We start from the raw sequence: 16,171 nt of genomic DNA on the forward strand, positions 1-16,171 counted from the left end.
TTTATATTTAAATAAATTACAATGGACACAAACACTCCTTGACCTTTTTTAATGATTTATTTTTTTAAATGAAACAACTTTGTATGACCAAGTTTGGTGTTGTAATGCTGGTCCATTATTTCTTATGACAGGATGCAACGTCAACTATTATTGAAAAAAAATGAAGCGGTAATGACTCGAATGTTTCCGTATACTCATGGGTCTTCTGTGGCTTCTTCACACTTCTGTCTCTTCGGAGCTGGTTCTGCTGAAGGCTCTGGAGAATCCAAACCTGTTTACATTTTATTTCAGTCAAACGTAGGCTCATCTCCTTTAAAACATGCAAATGCAACAACAGTGGCCCTTTTACGTTTCAGCTGCAGGAACTTATTTATTATTAATTGTAAATCTTTGTATGGTACGAGACGTATTGCCAAGTCGGTACTCGCATACAAAGACATTGCCTGGAGCTCCTTTTGCAGTAGTAAAAAAACTGATTTAAATATTTGTGTATTATTTATCAGAACAACCTTGTTACCTGCAGGATAAGATACTTAAGTTTAGTCTTTCATACTTAGAGAACTAAAGAGTTTCCTCTGTCATTGTATTTCCATAGAGCGCCCACTAACATGTTTTAATGTCTTCCCTGAAGTTACCATCACATTATCTTTCCATTCCTCCCAATTTTATGGATTAACGCTCACCTGTCTGTTCCGGACCACTGCTGAAGAGGACCTCTTTCGGGAGTGTGAAAGTCACACACATCATATCTTTGTTGGGTGCTACATTGCGCACAAAATGCACAGAGCACCGGTCCTTGAGGGGGAACCCGAGGCTGTGTGAAGCCCTCTGCGCCACATCCGCCTCAGGGTTGTCGTCTTTAGAGAAGCCGTAGCAGTGCACTGTGGGTAGGATCTCATCAGCGGAAGGTTCCTGCTGCAACAGGCCTCTGAATGCATCCAGGAAGTCCAGCGCCAGGGCAGGCAGGTTCATCACTACATGCACTGTGGCTTTTCCCTTGAGCAGCGCGGGCAGCTCCTGCTTCAAAGGCCCCTGGATGAACGCTCGGCCGTCCAGGTTGAAGGTTCGGACTTTCTTCTCCACTTTGTTGAGTTTGCAGTTGTGCTGCAGCCATCGGTGGGACTCCGGGTTGAGATCGTTGGCCAGGACGTTTGCACCGGAGCGGGCAGCCGGGACGGCGAAAGGGCCGACGCCAGCAAACACGTCAAACACGGTGTCGCCGCGTTTCACCAGCTGCACCACGCGCTGGTGCTCGGTGCTCAGCCGGGGATTCCAGTATACATGAGAAAAGTCAAACTCGTATGTCACCCCGTTTTCTTTCACCTGCAGCACAGAGAAGATTGTATCGAATATCAGACAATGGTGTGATTACACCTGAGAATTACTGAATGACTAGATTATTTAAGAAAACATTTTTAAATATCATGAAATAATAGCACATTTATAAGTTATAACCTACTTTGGCAACCATGTTCTCCTCTCCAGCTAGCACCTCCATCTTGAAGTTGCGGTAGGTGGAGTCAATCATGTTTGTCTTATTGACCACACATGTAACACCGGGGTTTTTGTCCATGATGACTTGACCTACAAACAAAAGTAGCCACTAAGTTAGCAACAAATATGACCTCCTAACTCCTTTTGTTGTACCTTTGTGAGTTACCAATAAGAAAAGTGCAAAAGGTTTTCTGAGACAAAACCAAGGAAAGGTCAACGTTTCCTGATCTTGAATGTCTCACATGAAAGTAGTTGACGGGTCGGAATAAATAAAGAACATTACATTGAGGCACTGTGTGTGCATAAGAATTAACTTCCTGATCATCTGGTATGAAATGTATTTTAAAAAAGATATCATTTTGAGAGCACACTGTAAAAATAATCTAACTATCTCCCTCAGTTCTATATGTAGAGGTACAAAACATGAACTAGTAGTATTAATGAACCTTGTATTAACCTTACATACTACACAAGTGGAGAAAATATAAATACAGGGGCTTCAAATCAGTAAAAATGGTTCGATTATTGTAAGGATGTGTATTGCATGCTTATTTTCTTCACAGTAACATCCCAACACTAGATATTGAGCAAAATGTCAGCACATCTCTGTCCTCAAAACCAAATTGAGACGTTTCTTGAAGGTCCAACAGTAAACTTCCAGAGACTTCTACACTCTAGGACAAGGAGCCAAAAGACACCTCATCATTGGTTTTCCTTGAGTTGTAATATCTGGGTTATTCTCACCTATGAGGTTCTTGTACGGCAGCTGGTGGTCCCTTAGGTTCATGTGTGCGATGTGTCCCACCCGGCTGAACCCAGAGGTCACGTCCTGACCCCGAGGGAGCACGGCCTCCAGCACTTCTTCACTCTTCAGGTTGTGATAAGTGAGTCGAAGCTCATAGTACTGCAGCTCTTTAGCGACACTGAAGGACCTCAGAGCCTCGGCCTCAGCTTCAGTGAAGGAGCTTGGAGAGGAGACTCTGTGGGGGTCCAGAAGAACTAAACGAAAGTCACAACTTTCCTCTTTATCTTGCACCACTCGGGGCACCCCTGGGCGCTGGATGGTCGCCTTTCTCAGGCTCTTTACCACCTTGTTTAAGACCCCAGTTGGTACCCGTAGGGCTGGGACAGAAATAGTCTGTGTGAAGGCCTCTTTGTCCAAAGAGGTCATACCTCGGACCTCTGGGGGAGGCCGGTATAGTTTAGCCTCCATTATGGGTTTAACAGCTAAACCTGAGCAGACTGAGACTGGCAGTGAGGCTGCAGAACAGATGCTTTGGTGCGCGGCTGCTGCTTTTAGGTTTCCTTCAAGTGCTATAGACCCACAGACTCTGGAGAGGAGCCTGAAATGAGAAAAACGTTGCGGTTGTGAAGCAAAAAAGTAGAAAATGAAACATCGTTCATATGAACTGAGTGTTGTATTTTAAAAAAAGAAGCAACTCTTTGTTAAATTAAAGGTAATTATGATATTATTTTCGAGAAAATCCACATTCGGAGCTTACCTCAACATCCTTGACTCGCATACATGCTTGAATGGCGTCATCGGTGCGCGACGAGAGCCGCCTCGTGATTGGTCGAACGAGTGAAACCTCGCCTTCTGAGTGGTCGGTCTCTTTTGTGACTCCTTAAACTGCGCCGGAAAAAAAGTTTTCATGAACAACAACAGTCAGCAGCTGACTGGTCTGATAAGAGGGGAGGTTTAAAAGTGATTTAAGGGAAGATGGTATCATAACTCGCCACGTTCTTTCGCCAACTGTGTGTCCTGAGTTTTCAAGAGAGAAAATGGACAATATGCGTAATTCTTTTGCTGCATTACGATACATATGCTTATACCCGAGCTACAAAGGAGACGAACGCACACCTTTACTAAGAAATGTAAGTATTCAAACTACCATGCGTCCTTCGCAAGCTAAATATGGGATTTTCTCGAGAAAAAAAACGCACTAACGCTAATTGTTTTTCCATGCACGGGTAGACTTGTCTAAGTGTTGTGTATGACAGACATCACGTGCGTTTCCCTCTCTTAGGATCTCCACCCAAACACATATATTTCCCCATGGTATTTATATGCTTGTAAAATATGTTTTGTAGCTCTAGATGGAGCTTTCCATATCTTTACACTACAGTCCTTAATTTAACTCGGATCTAACTAAACTGACTGTTTGCCTATTGTAGTCCGGTTTAAACCAACAGAACTGGTCTTGAAGCAAGAGACTTTTTGTTTTCAGTTAAAACAATTATTATTACTATGGAAGACATAGACTGTCTCTCGAATGATTCAGATTGTCAAAGCGACATTAAACTATTTCAGGCACAGAGACTACATATGCAATTAAGCTTAATATTACATATACTGAAAAAATGCATCAGTGGATCCTTGTAGAGTTTTGGGGAGGTTCATCATTAGTAAGTAATCTGATGTGGGTGAATGCTACGCTGATGACATCAGCGTCATTTATTTACTCTTTCTATGACTCCAGAAGGGCCCACTCAAAACAACTGGTGACAGTAGAAATAAACCTAGTGCTTGATTACACATTGTCATGTTATCTTAAATGTACTATGCCTGTGCATGCTAGGATTTTCTTCTGCCCCAGTGTGAAAATGAACAGCAATGAGCTGGTTGTTAATCCATCCGGAAGACAAACCTTACAATGTCAATGTCATATTATAAATGAACAAGAAAACTAGTTCACTTAGCCATCTGTTGCCATAGTTTACTTCTGTCTTTTACAACTATAACCCAGGGTGAATCTGATTCAGCGGCCTTCAGGTCAATCCAAGCTTGTTGTGACACTGACACCAGAGTTGCCACTCATTCTCTCCAGGATATCCCCAATTAAAGAGGTCAAGCAGTATGGGCAGCTCCCCTTATCCTGAGCTCAGGCAGCTGTCCCACAGCAAGCTGCTCAAATCCCACCCCATCCATTCCCATTTCCATTCCCTGATCCTACATGCCACTGCAATGTTGTTTCATGACATCCATCATCAGGGCGGGCCAGCTGTTCTGTTAAATAATCCGATTTCTTCTGCTCCTTTGTCTTTGCCCTCATTGTTTTCATTCTTCATCTTTCATCCAAATTGTATCATGTAGAATGTGCAGAGATCAGAGCCAACTACAACCAAAGGAGCCACCTTCATCTCCTCTGTGTTTAACCTGATGAATGCCATCATGGGCAGCGGCATATTGGGGCTAGCTTATGCTATGGCTAACACTGGAGTATTGGGGTTTTGGTAAGAATTCTCTCATATCTTTTACCACAATGCTGTTTAGAATATCTGATGATGATGTTTAAAAATACCAAAAATAAACCCTCCTTTCTACCATTTACCTTTCCTCTGTAGTATCCTGTTGGTACTAGTGTCCAGTTTGTCAGCCTACTCTATACATCTCCTTCTGAAGCTATGTGAGCAAACAGGTGAGAGACTAACAGCGGATACAGTCCAACTTAAGGTAATCACTCCCTGTGCGTTGATCCAGGAGGGGACTGTGCCCCTTACTTCACTCACGATTAGATCACTACGCAAGAAAGCTATCTCATGTGTTGCTATCTTTTTGCTGACTTTACTCAAATCCTAGTTTTAACTGAGTCAGTTGGTGTGTAAGAGCCATGTGATGAGATTAAAAGAGGTAACATTGGTTTTCTGTCAATCATAATCCAAATCCGTTTGAGGGTCGAGGCGATATCCTGATTTGTGACGATGGGCTCATCAAACCTCTGCCGCAAAGCCGAGGCTATCCGCTCAAGACTACATTAGCCACTACAAGCGTAGCACATCCAAATCTACACATATCTTACAGCAGTAGAGTTGCATTGTGGGTAAAGTAGGCACCACGTTTTAATCAGGAATAAGAATGGCTGGACTGAACAAGACAATGCCTCCAGTTCTCCTGCAGCAATTTCCCCCCCTTGCTCTTAAACTCTCCAATTTCAATCTGATCACGTAATAGGAGTGTAATGCTAAATCGGTTGATTGTCTTCTTCACAATCTGATTCTCACAGGTATAAATTCATATGAAGAAATTGGGGAGAAAGCCCTGCAAAAACCAGGAAAGGTGAGTGTTGTTTCTTTGGATTTCGCCCTGTCAAAAAAAGAAACTCGCTCACTTATATTTTCACATTCGAACTAACTTCCTTTTTAAAATTCCTTTTTAGGTTCTTGTTGGAATTTCCATTATCATGCAAAATATTGGCGGTAAGTCAGCTTATATTTCTCTGGACATTTGCATACAATTCTGCTGAACATAAACCGATTTTGTGTTATTGTATGTATATATATTATATATTTTTTTTTTTTAAGAAGTGGGGTTTTAGCAGCACTGCAGGCTTAGACTATGACCACTTCATTTTGGAGGTAGATAGCGCCTCCTACTGGTGATCAGAAGCCCCTCTGCTCAGGTTTGCTCCATCCTTCCTCTGAGGCTGTTATCCGCATTCCCTGATAACCTTTGACTCTGTAGCCGCTGTCCTCTTAGCCCCCTCCCCTGGGCCTGAAATCTAATTGATCACTACTCACTACTCGCCCAGTGTTGAGTAGCCTAATGGGACCCCTTCCTTTATTTCTCCCCCCCCCCCCACACTTCTTTCTCCCCTTTCTGACGCCCCACCTCCTCCCCCCGACCCTCGAACTAGTCTTCTCAGACAGAGGAGAGCTGAGGCGATCGCTCCTCTGGGCTGCCGCAGGGCTGAGTGAATTGTGGCCGTGCCCTCCGGTATGTTTGCGGTTTTCCCAGCATGGGGCAGTATGTGTTAGAGTGTGAGCACTGCCGCGTGCATCTGTCTACACCCAGGGCCCCTTTTTATAAGACTGCAATTAGCCTCACTTTGGGTAAACATTCATTTGTACTGTCAAAGGCTGATGGGCCAATTGACCTTAATTACTGACCAGCCAAGGGCTCTCACAGCCTGCCCGTCCCCTCACTCTTAATGAAAGTGGCTCTGTCTTATGTTGAACACACTCCCCCACTGTTTGCTTACCACACACAGTCAGTTATAATAAAATGTTGTTGATTTCTGGCGTATAACAATACTTTTCCTTTGCTGAAGGGTGCTTTTTGTCCAGAAATGTAAGTATTAGCCCACTAGGAATACACATCAAAGTGTTTCTGTGCTTACCGCAACAGAATGCATGGAATTAAACCATTGCATCATGCATGCTGTGTGATCCCTGTCAGTGTGACTTACTGTGCTGTCTGGTTGAGTTTTTGTGGTTGTTTTACACTTTTGGATATACTTTTGCAGAAAACCTTTTTGGCTAAAAATACTAAAGCGCCTGCTTGCTTAGGGATTTCCTATTGACAGATTTTAGAGCTCATAAATGGCATCAGTTATCCACAGAGTGCGTGTCCTTGTTTCTGTGTGGGCTGGAGGGTTTACTGGATGAATTTTCTTTTATAAACAAATACAGGATCTGAGGGATTATGGGCTAGGCTTATTTAACGGCGAGTGCAAGACCTGCCTCGGGGGCATTGAGGTCCCAGCTAACTCTGGTTCTGCCTGGCTTCCCAACACTAAATCCCTTAACCTGATCGTCCTTTATGACTGACCACACACTGCATCCGAATCCTGTGTCAGTCAGAACTGTCCCCTCCATCTCCCATTTCCCTCTCGGTGATTTTAGGCTGTTAAGACCCTCAGGAAGTGACCCCGATCCCCCCCTCTGATTGGCTGTCCGTTTAAAGGATACTGGAGCCCGTCGGAGGTTGATAATATCCTGTTTCCGAGTGAGGTGGAGCAGTGGGAGAAATACCTGGATTAGCGTCAGAGATCATTATTGTTAGCATTCCCCCCCATCCCCCCTCCCCCATCGCACTTCTCCATCCTGGCTGCTACTCCCAGTCTCCAGCAGTTGGGTGATCTGCATAACGTCTGCACCGAGGGCTTTACTGGTGATCCCCCTGAGCTGCTCGCCCCACCCATCTGCATTAACTCAGAGCCCCGGTTCCTCCTGCCACCCTTCCTTGCTTATCCTTGAGCTGGAAAAGACACACCAACCTCACACAGCAATATAAGATTCCCTGTGGCAACATATACTCGTCTGCTGTGTTTATGATTCAGTTCATCGGTATGATTGCATGTTTTTGGGGGGAAAAAAAGAAATATTCAAAAGAAAGACTTGTTCTGAACCTTTTTTTTCCTCTCTCTCCCCTCAGCCATGTCCTCCTATTTGTTCATCCTGAAGTCAGAGCTTCCTGCAGCCATTTACACCCTCGTGGAGCGAGAACATACAGTGTGGGTACAGTAAGCTCACTTCAGCTCCAATAAGGAAATTTGGTTGGAAATCTGTCACAGCTGTGGGTAAAACCAAGCCATTTTTTTAGATTAGCCACACCAAGATAAGGAATGAGTCATTCCTGTTCCCAGGATGTTGTAGATTATACCTTTTTTTTCCCCCCTTTTGAAATAAGTCAAATTTGACATTTCAGAGTTATTAAAACTGAAATGAATCGTGGTACGAGCAATATATGGACGACGCGGTAGAAGCAGATGCCTCCCCAAACCCCAGTAAACGGCTAATACTTTGCCCGCTAATGACTGGAGGGGAAGCTCGCGCTCCGTGCTGTCTGGACTGGAGCATATCCAGAGGAAATGTATTTATTATGGAGAGCTATACATCACCATTCACGAGCAGCCCGGCTCTTTCATTGGCCCACGTGGACGAGCTTGCAGCTCACAGAGAAGTCCCGGGCCGAGAATGTCCCTTCTATCGCTGTGTTATTGGCCACAGTGGTTTAAGCCATTGTAGCTGCTCTCAGCCCAATCCGTCAACATCTGAATCTTCCACACACAGCTGCTTTGTATTAGTGCTCTCCTTTCACCCCCAAATCTCTCGCACATGTTCCCTGGAATCGGACTGATACAAGGGGATATCAGTTTTGCCATTCTAATTACGGCTCACTGCTGAGGGAAACAAAACATTTCTGTTAATGAGTGGCTTTGGGATTTTAACCGACACATACTCGATTCCATCAAGGCCTAAATGAACAAGTTGTTTTACATTAAACGGCATTTTGTTTTTCTGGGTCATTTGTCATAATACAACAGTTGCATGAGTGAAAACAGTTGTGCTCAATCTTGAAATCTTTGTCTTTAGCTAATGGGTTTTATGTCTATTATCTAGCAGCGTGTTTCCGTTCAGTAACGAGGCCAAAGACGAGGACAACTGGCCTTTGGTTTATTCTGCATTGGTCAGATTTTTGCTGATCTTTAGCACTTGGTGGAGATTGACTCATTGACTTAACTGAGAGCCATCCTGTAAGTCATCAGAGCGTGAAATGTTCCACATTTCACGGGTCTTCTAAGGTATCCCGTGCCTTTTACAGTAAGCCCGAAGTCTCTTGAGTCTTTTTTTTTTTTTATACATCCCTGTGTGTGCATAACATTCTGTAAAAAGTGGAGAGGGGGGGGGTAGCTAAGCTGCGGTTGAGTGGTTCAGCTAAACTTAGGTTGGCGTAGAAGTGATTGGACAAGAGCAAGTCGGGGTCAGAGCAAAGGTCTCCCCGACATCCAGTTACAGCGTAGACACAGAGACGAATCCATCAGCGCCTATGGAAAGCGCCACAGCTGTGAAACTGCCAAACGGGGGGTCAGTGGGTGTTGATGTGGTCCGAGCAGGTGCTGCTGACTGTGGGAGCCCCATAAAGAGCGCTGGAGCCAGTCCCTCACAAGCCCACGCTGCGGTCCAACATGCGGCAGCACCCTTCCCGCCCGACCCCAACCCCGGCGGAGCCGACATGCCTTTCACATGCGTCACCTCCTACACCGCCCCTCCACCACCACCACCTCCTCCTCCTCCTCCTTTGGCTCCCCAATCCTGAATAAACTGCCAATGCTATCCCTCAGCAAAGGAAAATATTATTCCCCATCTTTTTAAAAAAAAAAAAAAAAAAAAGGGATGAAATGCGGTCTCATCACAACGTTTTTTGTGTGAATTTGAAAATTGTTATCGTTTAAGAGCTAAAACCCTTCATTCAAACCACATGATGAATCTGTCGTTCTGTGTTTTGAGCACAAAATAAAGACACATTTCCAGACAACACGGGAGCGGGGAGATGGGAAATGGTACTTGATTCAGTGTGAATAATTCCTGCTCGCTTGTTTTCCAGATACGACTGGTATGAGGACGGCAGGCTCCTCCTGATCCTCGTCACACTATGTGTTGTACTACCGCTCTCGTTGTGCCCTAAAATAAGTAAGTAGGGAGACCGAGGTGGCGTCTTGAATCGGCCCGCTGGTGACTAGTTTGAAATGTTGTTTCTCACCGGATCTTTCTCTCTCGCCCTGACGCAGGCTTCCTGGGCTTCACCAGCAGCTTCTCCTTTTTCTTTATGGTGTACTTTGCGATCGTGGTGAGTTTCGTCAAAACCCTCCGAAATGTTGTCTCAGCCCTCCTGTTGTTAACGTATCGTCTCCCCTCCAGGTTGTGATCAAAAAGTGGTCCATCCCTTGCCCACTGCCTTACAATGTGACTACGCCTTCAGGTGGCTTTCAGGTAACCAAAACAAACCCCTTGTGTCCTTCTTCTTTAGTGTGGACTAGACAGTCCACAGGGTTTGTTAGTATTGATTATATCGGCTGATGAAGACCAGAGGAAGCTGCAGATGTGCTGGTGAATGACGCCGGTCCTGAGGGGAAGGAAGTCCAGGTGACCTTGCATCGGTCTGGAAATGACCTCTGGCCTTTTAGAATTTTGCCACCCATAGTATAGCCGCAGACCTGGCGTTTACTTGGCGTATTATTTTCCTTTCTCGAGGCCAGGCAATGGATGTCAGCGTTATGTTTTCCCATCCGCGGCAGCGTCTCCGCTCAGAAATAACACGCTTCCTCTTCTCTCTGCTTCTCCAGATATCAAATTCCTCCGACTCAGACTGCACACCCAAACTCTTTGTCATCTCCAGTAAGGTACGTGTGTGTGAAAGTGGCCTTTTAGTAGGTCGCCTGCCCTGCTTTGCTCTCCGCTGCATGGCCCTATGTACGGATGCTAATGCCAGATTAGACGAAGCAGATGTTTAAATGCTACTTCACAAAGTTTTGCAAGAACACCCTAAAAAGACATACTGCCTTTTGACATTTGCACAGTATTTAGAAATGTACTTTATATGTAAATCCACTTAAGAAATGCAATTTGAATATGCACACTCCGCAGCCCAGATGGTACTGAGCAACACACCTTGACCCACCTGCCCCGTCACTCCTGGGTGAGAGAGTACGCTAATCGTTTGCTAATCACTGATGTGTGTGTGTGTTTGTGTGTGTGTGTGTGTGTGTGTGTGTTGCAGAGCGCCTACACCATCCCCACCATGTCCTTCTCCTTCCTGTGCCACACGGCTATCCTGCCAATCTACTGCGAACTCAACCAGTCAGCATTTACAGCCTCTCCCTTCACTGTCTTCTGTGCTCTAGTCCTTCATTCCGTGTTAGTTCCGCAGTTCACCGTGTTACGTTCAGTGATTGTGTGTTTTCAGGCCTTCTAAGGCCAGGATGCAGAACGTTGCCAATGTCAGCATCGGCCTCAGCTCCGTGCTTTACCTGATTTCCGCGCTGTTTGGCTACCTGACCTTCTACGGTAAGTCTGTAGCGACGCACTTAGCTGCGGCTACTTCCCGTCGCTAAGCTAAGCGTCATAGTTGACGTTGTTCCCTCCCTCTGCCCGTGTCTCCTGCTCACAGCTCACGTGGACTCTGAGCTGTTGCTTGGCTACGATGTGTATTTGCCCCGGGACGTCATGGTGATCACGGTTCGGCTCGCCATCCTGTTCGCTGTGATGCTGTCTGTTCCCCTCATTCATTTCCCCGTGAGTACACTGACGCCGGAATATTCCATCAACAACCTATTGGGAAATTAGGTTGTATTTTTTGTGCTTTGTATGTTTATCTCATAAAAAGAAGTTGAATGATTATATGATTAGCTATTTCTCTATGAATGTAGATCCTTAACATTTCACACTTCCTGTTTTGAAATCAGAACAAATTGACAAAACAGAATTGTGTTTATAAAATAACACTTTAATGACCAAGCACCAAACATCCCTCCCGTTCTTTACTCTTCTCTCAGACATTTGTTCCACGTCATTAACAAAGCACGTCTTCTTCTAGTGTGTTTTGTTAGATTAAGCGTTGTTTGTGTGTACGCTGCAGGCTCGTAAGGCTGCCATCTTGCTGCTTTTTGGAGGACGTCCGTTTTCCGTGCTCATCCACATCTTTACAACTGTAGTCATCCTGGGTGTCGTTCTCCTGCTGGCCATCTTTGTCCCTGATATCAGAAATGTGTTTGGAGTAGTGGGTATGTGTGGTTTGTTTATTAATTATAAGTGATGCTTTTGCTATATTCTGTTCTTCATATATTTTATTTAAAGACACACGTCAGACAGTGGAGAGCTATCACTTTGTGGCCCTAAAATATAGTGCAGCATCCACAAAATATGTCCATTTTATTGATTGTGGTGGCTAAAATGACAGTATCTGCTTATACATAATTAATGGTGCCGCCTTGCTCAAACAATTGATATGGTCTGAAATGTACTTTATCATCTGTGCAACTCAAGTGACTTTCCTGTTTCTTTATCTTTTTAGGAGCGACAACATCAACCTGCCTGTTATTTATTTTCCCTGGCGTTTTCTACCTCAAGCTCAACGCGGGACCCCTCAAATCCTTTGACTCCATTGGGGTAACTAAACACTGATATAATCTCTTTATCTAATCAATATGTCTTTATTGGTATATGAAATAATGTTAAATTTGAGCCCCTGCTTACATTTCTACGTGTTTTAAATATTTATTTTTTGGTTTATGATGCTAGCCGTGTTTCTCATGCTATTTGTTTCTCCAGGCTATACTTCTGGTGGTCTTTGGTTTCCTTATGGGAATCATCAGCTTATCCTTCATTGTCATCACATGGGTACAGAGCTCATAACCCCGTCTGGTCCGCCTGCCAGCGGGAAACGTGCCAAAGAAATGGATACAGAAAGGGAACCGACCACATCGAGTCAAGCACGCGTTATTTGTTTGTTTCTCTACTTTATAATTTACAAACATGGACCACATTTACAGTAACTTCTCTCATACTTTTTCACATTGTTTACACGCTGACTTTTGAATTATATCCAAGTTTAAGTCAGACTTTTCTTTTTTTCTTCAGAGAACCAAAATGTAGGTGAAGTTTATTGTCAGAACTGTATATATTATTCATATTAAGCACCTCTTTCTGACAGCCTGTGTGTGGTGCTGTGAGGGATACACACCAATCTGTAGTATCAAAAGATGCTGTTGATTAAGTTCAATCCACGAATTATTCAGGTTTACTCTAACTTCTCTAATTTAGTTTGAACAGTTTTAGATGCACAATCACAAATGTTCACTGCCTGTTTTTATTTGTATCACTGATTTGATGTTTTACTTCAAGCTTGTTTATATAATTGAATGCATTTACCTTTTACGTCTTAATGATTAATTAAATTCATCGTATTAAATAAATAATGTTTTATGTCATAAGGTGTATAGTTTTTTTCTCACTTCTCACCACCAACCTGTTTTTATTTGTGTTGTGAAAAGCTCCTCAGTGTAACTTGGTGTTTGATTGACAGGCCCAGTATTGACCCGGAGACTCACTCCTAGGCGTAGTGCTGTGGGTTCAGCCTGTAGCTAACGAGAGCCACATGCTCGGTACATTTCCAATCAGGATGCTGTTTATGTTGTCTTCATGCTGCCTCTGGAACATGCAGCCATCTCGCTGCTGCTTTTAATCTAAGGGATTAGGCCTCGCAGAAAGCAGTTGCTGCCTGCGGTTCACGCCCCCCCTTTTAAAGAAGACGACCCGATCCCTCCATCGCCCACTCTGACGGACACTATTTGTTACTTGGTGGTGGAAGAACTACCCCGAAACCTGCAAAAAAAAAAGAAAAAAAGACTTCAATGTAGAATATCATGTTCCTTTTTACCAGCCTAGAGGTCAGTCCCTCTGCGTAGGGATAAGCCACATGATGACTTATGACGGTGAGTAAGTAAGAACGGTTTAACAAACACCGGTTTTATGTTCAAAATAGATCTTTATAGCTTCATGCTGTAGTTTTTAGGTGAAATGTTAAAGTTGTAGCCAGGGGTAAAAGTAGAATATCACCCTCAAAAGTACTTCAAGTTTATTTTTTTCATCAATGTACCATAATCATCTAGAAAATTAAACCACCTATTGACTCATATTCACGGGTTCCTATGGTAACCACTGAGCTAAACCCATTCGCAAATCAGGATTACCACCTAGTGTACGACTGTGTTATAGCAGTCCAGTTCCTCCTCATTTCACATTCACCTCTTACTTTACAGCCTAACTAGGAAGAGATAACCAGATGTTCAAGTTTTCTCTCGACTTTATCACGTGTTTGAAACATGCATGTTAACAAAAACCAGGGGTGTTTTTATGGAGGTCTGACTGGGGCATGAGCCCTCATCCCAGGGTGGGGGTGTTTTTGTTTAGTTAAACTCACTCACACCCTGGGCCCATGTCCAGCAGTATGACAACACCATCTCCCAGGGTTAGAGGATGGAATGAGGCGGAGGAACGATGGTGGGCTGAAATGAATCCCCTGTCGGCAGCCTCCACTCTCGTATTGATTTAAGACGACGAGTCTGTGTTCTTTGAAAATGATTTTCTGTTGTTGGAAAATTACGATTTCTGAGAAAACACCGGGTCTGATCCCGATGTCACTACTTTGACCTTTTACACAGTTTGACGTCTTATTGTTTGATAACACGGCCTTCGTGGATTACATTAGTGATTCCCAACTGGAGGTAGCGATCCACTGCAAATTATGTCAATTTACATTGTGTATATTACAATATACATATAGCAAAAATATCACACATGTGTGACTATGACCTGAACAAAGCAGATCTGTTAAGGTAAAAGGACAATAGCTCAAAGTAAAGGAGAAAAAGTTGAACATGCTGATTAAACGCGAAGTGTAAACAGTGGAAGTAGTCGACGTAAAATAAGAATTCCTCTTCCCGTTTGTCTTGGTAGCTGAGAACACGCACATCTGCTTTGTGTTTACCCACATAATCTCGTCTAACAGGCATTCCTGGCTGAAAGGTGGTTCAAGGGTCTTCTCACATGAGCCTCCTAATGCCGGTTGGCATGATGAGTGGTTGCCCTTGTTAGTCATGGTGGCGGACTGCACTTCAGAAAATGCCATCGATATGCGAGTGTCATCGCCGAGGAAGGGCCCTCCATCTAATTTATTTATCTTCCTGTCCATTTTCTCCATTCCACCGTCACTTAATGCTGATTTTCTGCTTTTAATCGATTTCCACACTCCATCAGTAAACATGCTTTTTTGGGTCACAGCATTCCTCGCTCTGAGGACTCTTGGAGACAGCAGATACAATTCTCACAGTGGGACTCAGGGTTTGACACTTCAATTTCCTCAAGCTTTTCCTGTAACTCATAAAGGACAAAGACGAATGGACTATTACAACATCTAAGTGATGTTCCTTACTTCTATCGTGAGCGTCAGAGCGCCACAGGGCACTCAAAACTGTGCCTAACCGATTCTCTCTTGAATTGAGCAACCTGAATACAGTGTTCCAGGGAGGACTCGCCCGACACAGGTAGTCAACGTCATTGCAGCAACTCAATAACACAAAATAGACTCCAAAATGACCGTAGTCACGGGGACGTGATAAGCCTCGGAGAGGATGTCCGATTGTCAGTCTTTGGTAAGTAAACAAGTGGGATTTTACACTGGTTTGAGAAGTATTGCAGTTCTTGGTTATTTTGGCAGATGATGAGCAGGGGTTGAGAGGTGGGAAGGGTACTGATGGAGGCCCGGTGGTCAGCAGCACAGCATGGGGTTCAGTCTGTGCTCTTGGGGGGAGGGAGGGGTGAGCTTGTCTCTCTGCGATCCCATCAGCCCTGGGCTGAGCTCTTAATGCAGCCCTGATGCCTTGCTGGCGCAGGGGCCACGCTGCCTCACATCTGGAGCCAATTACCCTGGAGGGGCTGTGACAGAACCCCCCCCCCCTCCCAGCCCCCCAATTCCCCTCACCCCTCCTCCTCCTCCTCACCACCAGCCTCCACTCTGCTCCACTGTCCAGCCCAGCTCCGCTTTCACAGCGCCGCTCTTTATTTTATTCTTTCCTCTTCTTTTCTCCCTTGAAAAGCACATCCCCCTGATTGAACAGTATTTTGATTGAACAAATCAATTGTTAACTACAAGGTATCTGTGACATCCAATACACTCACCTTGTAATCACAATGTCCCCTTGTGTGTAAACCCCCTCCTCCACCTCCCTCCATTTATTAGTTTAGTCCTTCGCAAGGACTAAAAATAACAAAATAAAATGCCATGTTAAAATGAGGATGATCAGGCCAATGTGGTACTTTGCCTTCTCACTGCAACATGGTTTCATTTCTCTTAAGTCATGCTTTCCTGTGTTAGAGCCTTGGCAGTAAACACCACTTGTGAATATAGCACATTTAGTACCAAATCAGCTTTTACAGGTGTGATTTATGGAGTGCCTCTGCTTTCATGCAGGAAAGCCCCAGGGATGCATGCGTGAGTGTGTGTGTGTGTGTGTGAGAGAGTGTGCGCGACATGCACGTTTATATAGCCTTACCTGAGGAGAGGCTGGGGTCTTGTGACTGTAGGACGAGGGTTAGTTCTGCTGCAACCCAGTGACTG

General features: G+C 44.4%; 2 protein-coding genes across 2 annotated transcripts; one reads left to right on the forward strand and one right to left on the reverse strand.

Annotated features, from left to right (window-relative positions):
- Positions 1 to 73: 73 nt before the first annotated feature.
- On the reverse strand, positions 74 to 3,094 carry trmt5 (tRNA methyltransferase 5). The gene is made up of 5 exons (XM_037486405.2): positions 2,997 to 3,094; positions 2,239 to 2,837; positions 1,460 to 1,584; positions 684 to 1,323; positions 74 to 271 (listed from the first exon to the last, which is right to left on the reverse strand). The coding sequence occupies exons 1-5, from the start codon at positions 3,035 to 3,037 to the stop codon at positions 195 to 197; spliced, it is 1,482 nt and encodes a 493-aa protein (XP_037342302.1). The 5' UTR covers positions 3,038 to 3,094; the 3' UTR covers positions 74 to 194.
- Positions 3,095 to 3,136: 42 nt separating this feature from the next.
- slc38a6 (solute carrier family 38 member 6) lies at positions 3,137 to 12,989 on the forward strand. The gene is made up of 16 exons (XM_037486408.2): positions 3,137 to 3,369; positions 4,589 to 4,728; positions 4,840 to 4,913; positions 5,499 to 5,551; positions 5,652 to 5,691; positions 7,649 to 7,727; positions 9,602 to 9,687; positions 9,786 to 9,844; positions 9,916 to 9,987; positions 10,341 to 10,397; positions 10,775 to 10,854; positions 10,961 to 11,061; positions 11,165 to 11,289; positions 11,633 to 11,777; positions 12,068 to 12,162; positions 12,325 to 12,989. Exons 1-16 carry the CDS (start codon positions 3,277 to 3,279, stop codon positions 12,406 to 12,408), a joined length of 1,383 nt encoding a protein of 460 aa, XP_037342305.1. The 5' UTR covers positions 3,137 to 3,276; the 3' UTR covers positions 12,409 to 12,989.
- Positions 12,990 to 16,171: the final 3,182 nt, after the last annotated feature.

This window comes from Pungitius pungitius, chromosome 14 (assembly GCF_949316345.1).
Source record: "Pungitius pungitius chromosome 14, fPunPun2.1, whole genome shotgun sequence".
NCBI classification, from domain to species: Eukaryota; Metazoa; Chordata; class Actinopteri; order Perciformes; family Gasterosteidae; genus Pungitius; species Pungitius pungitius.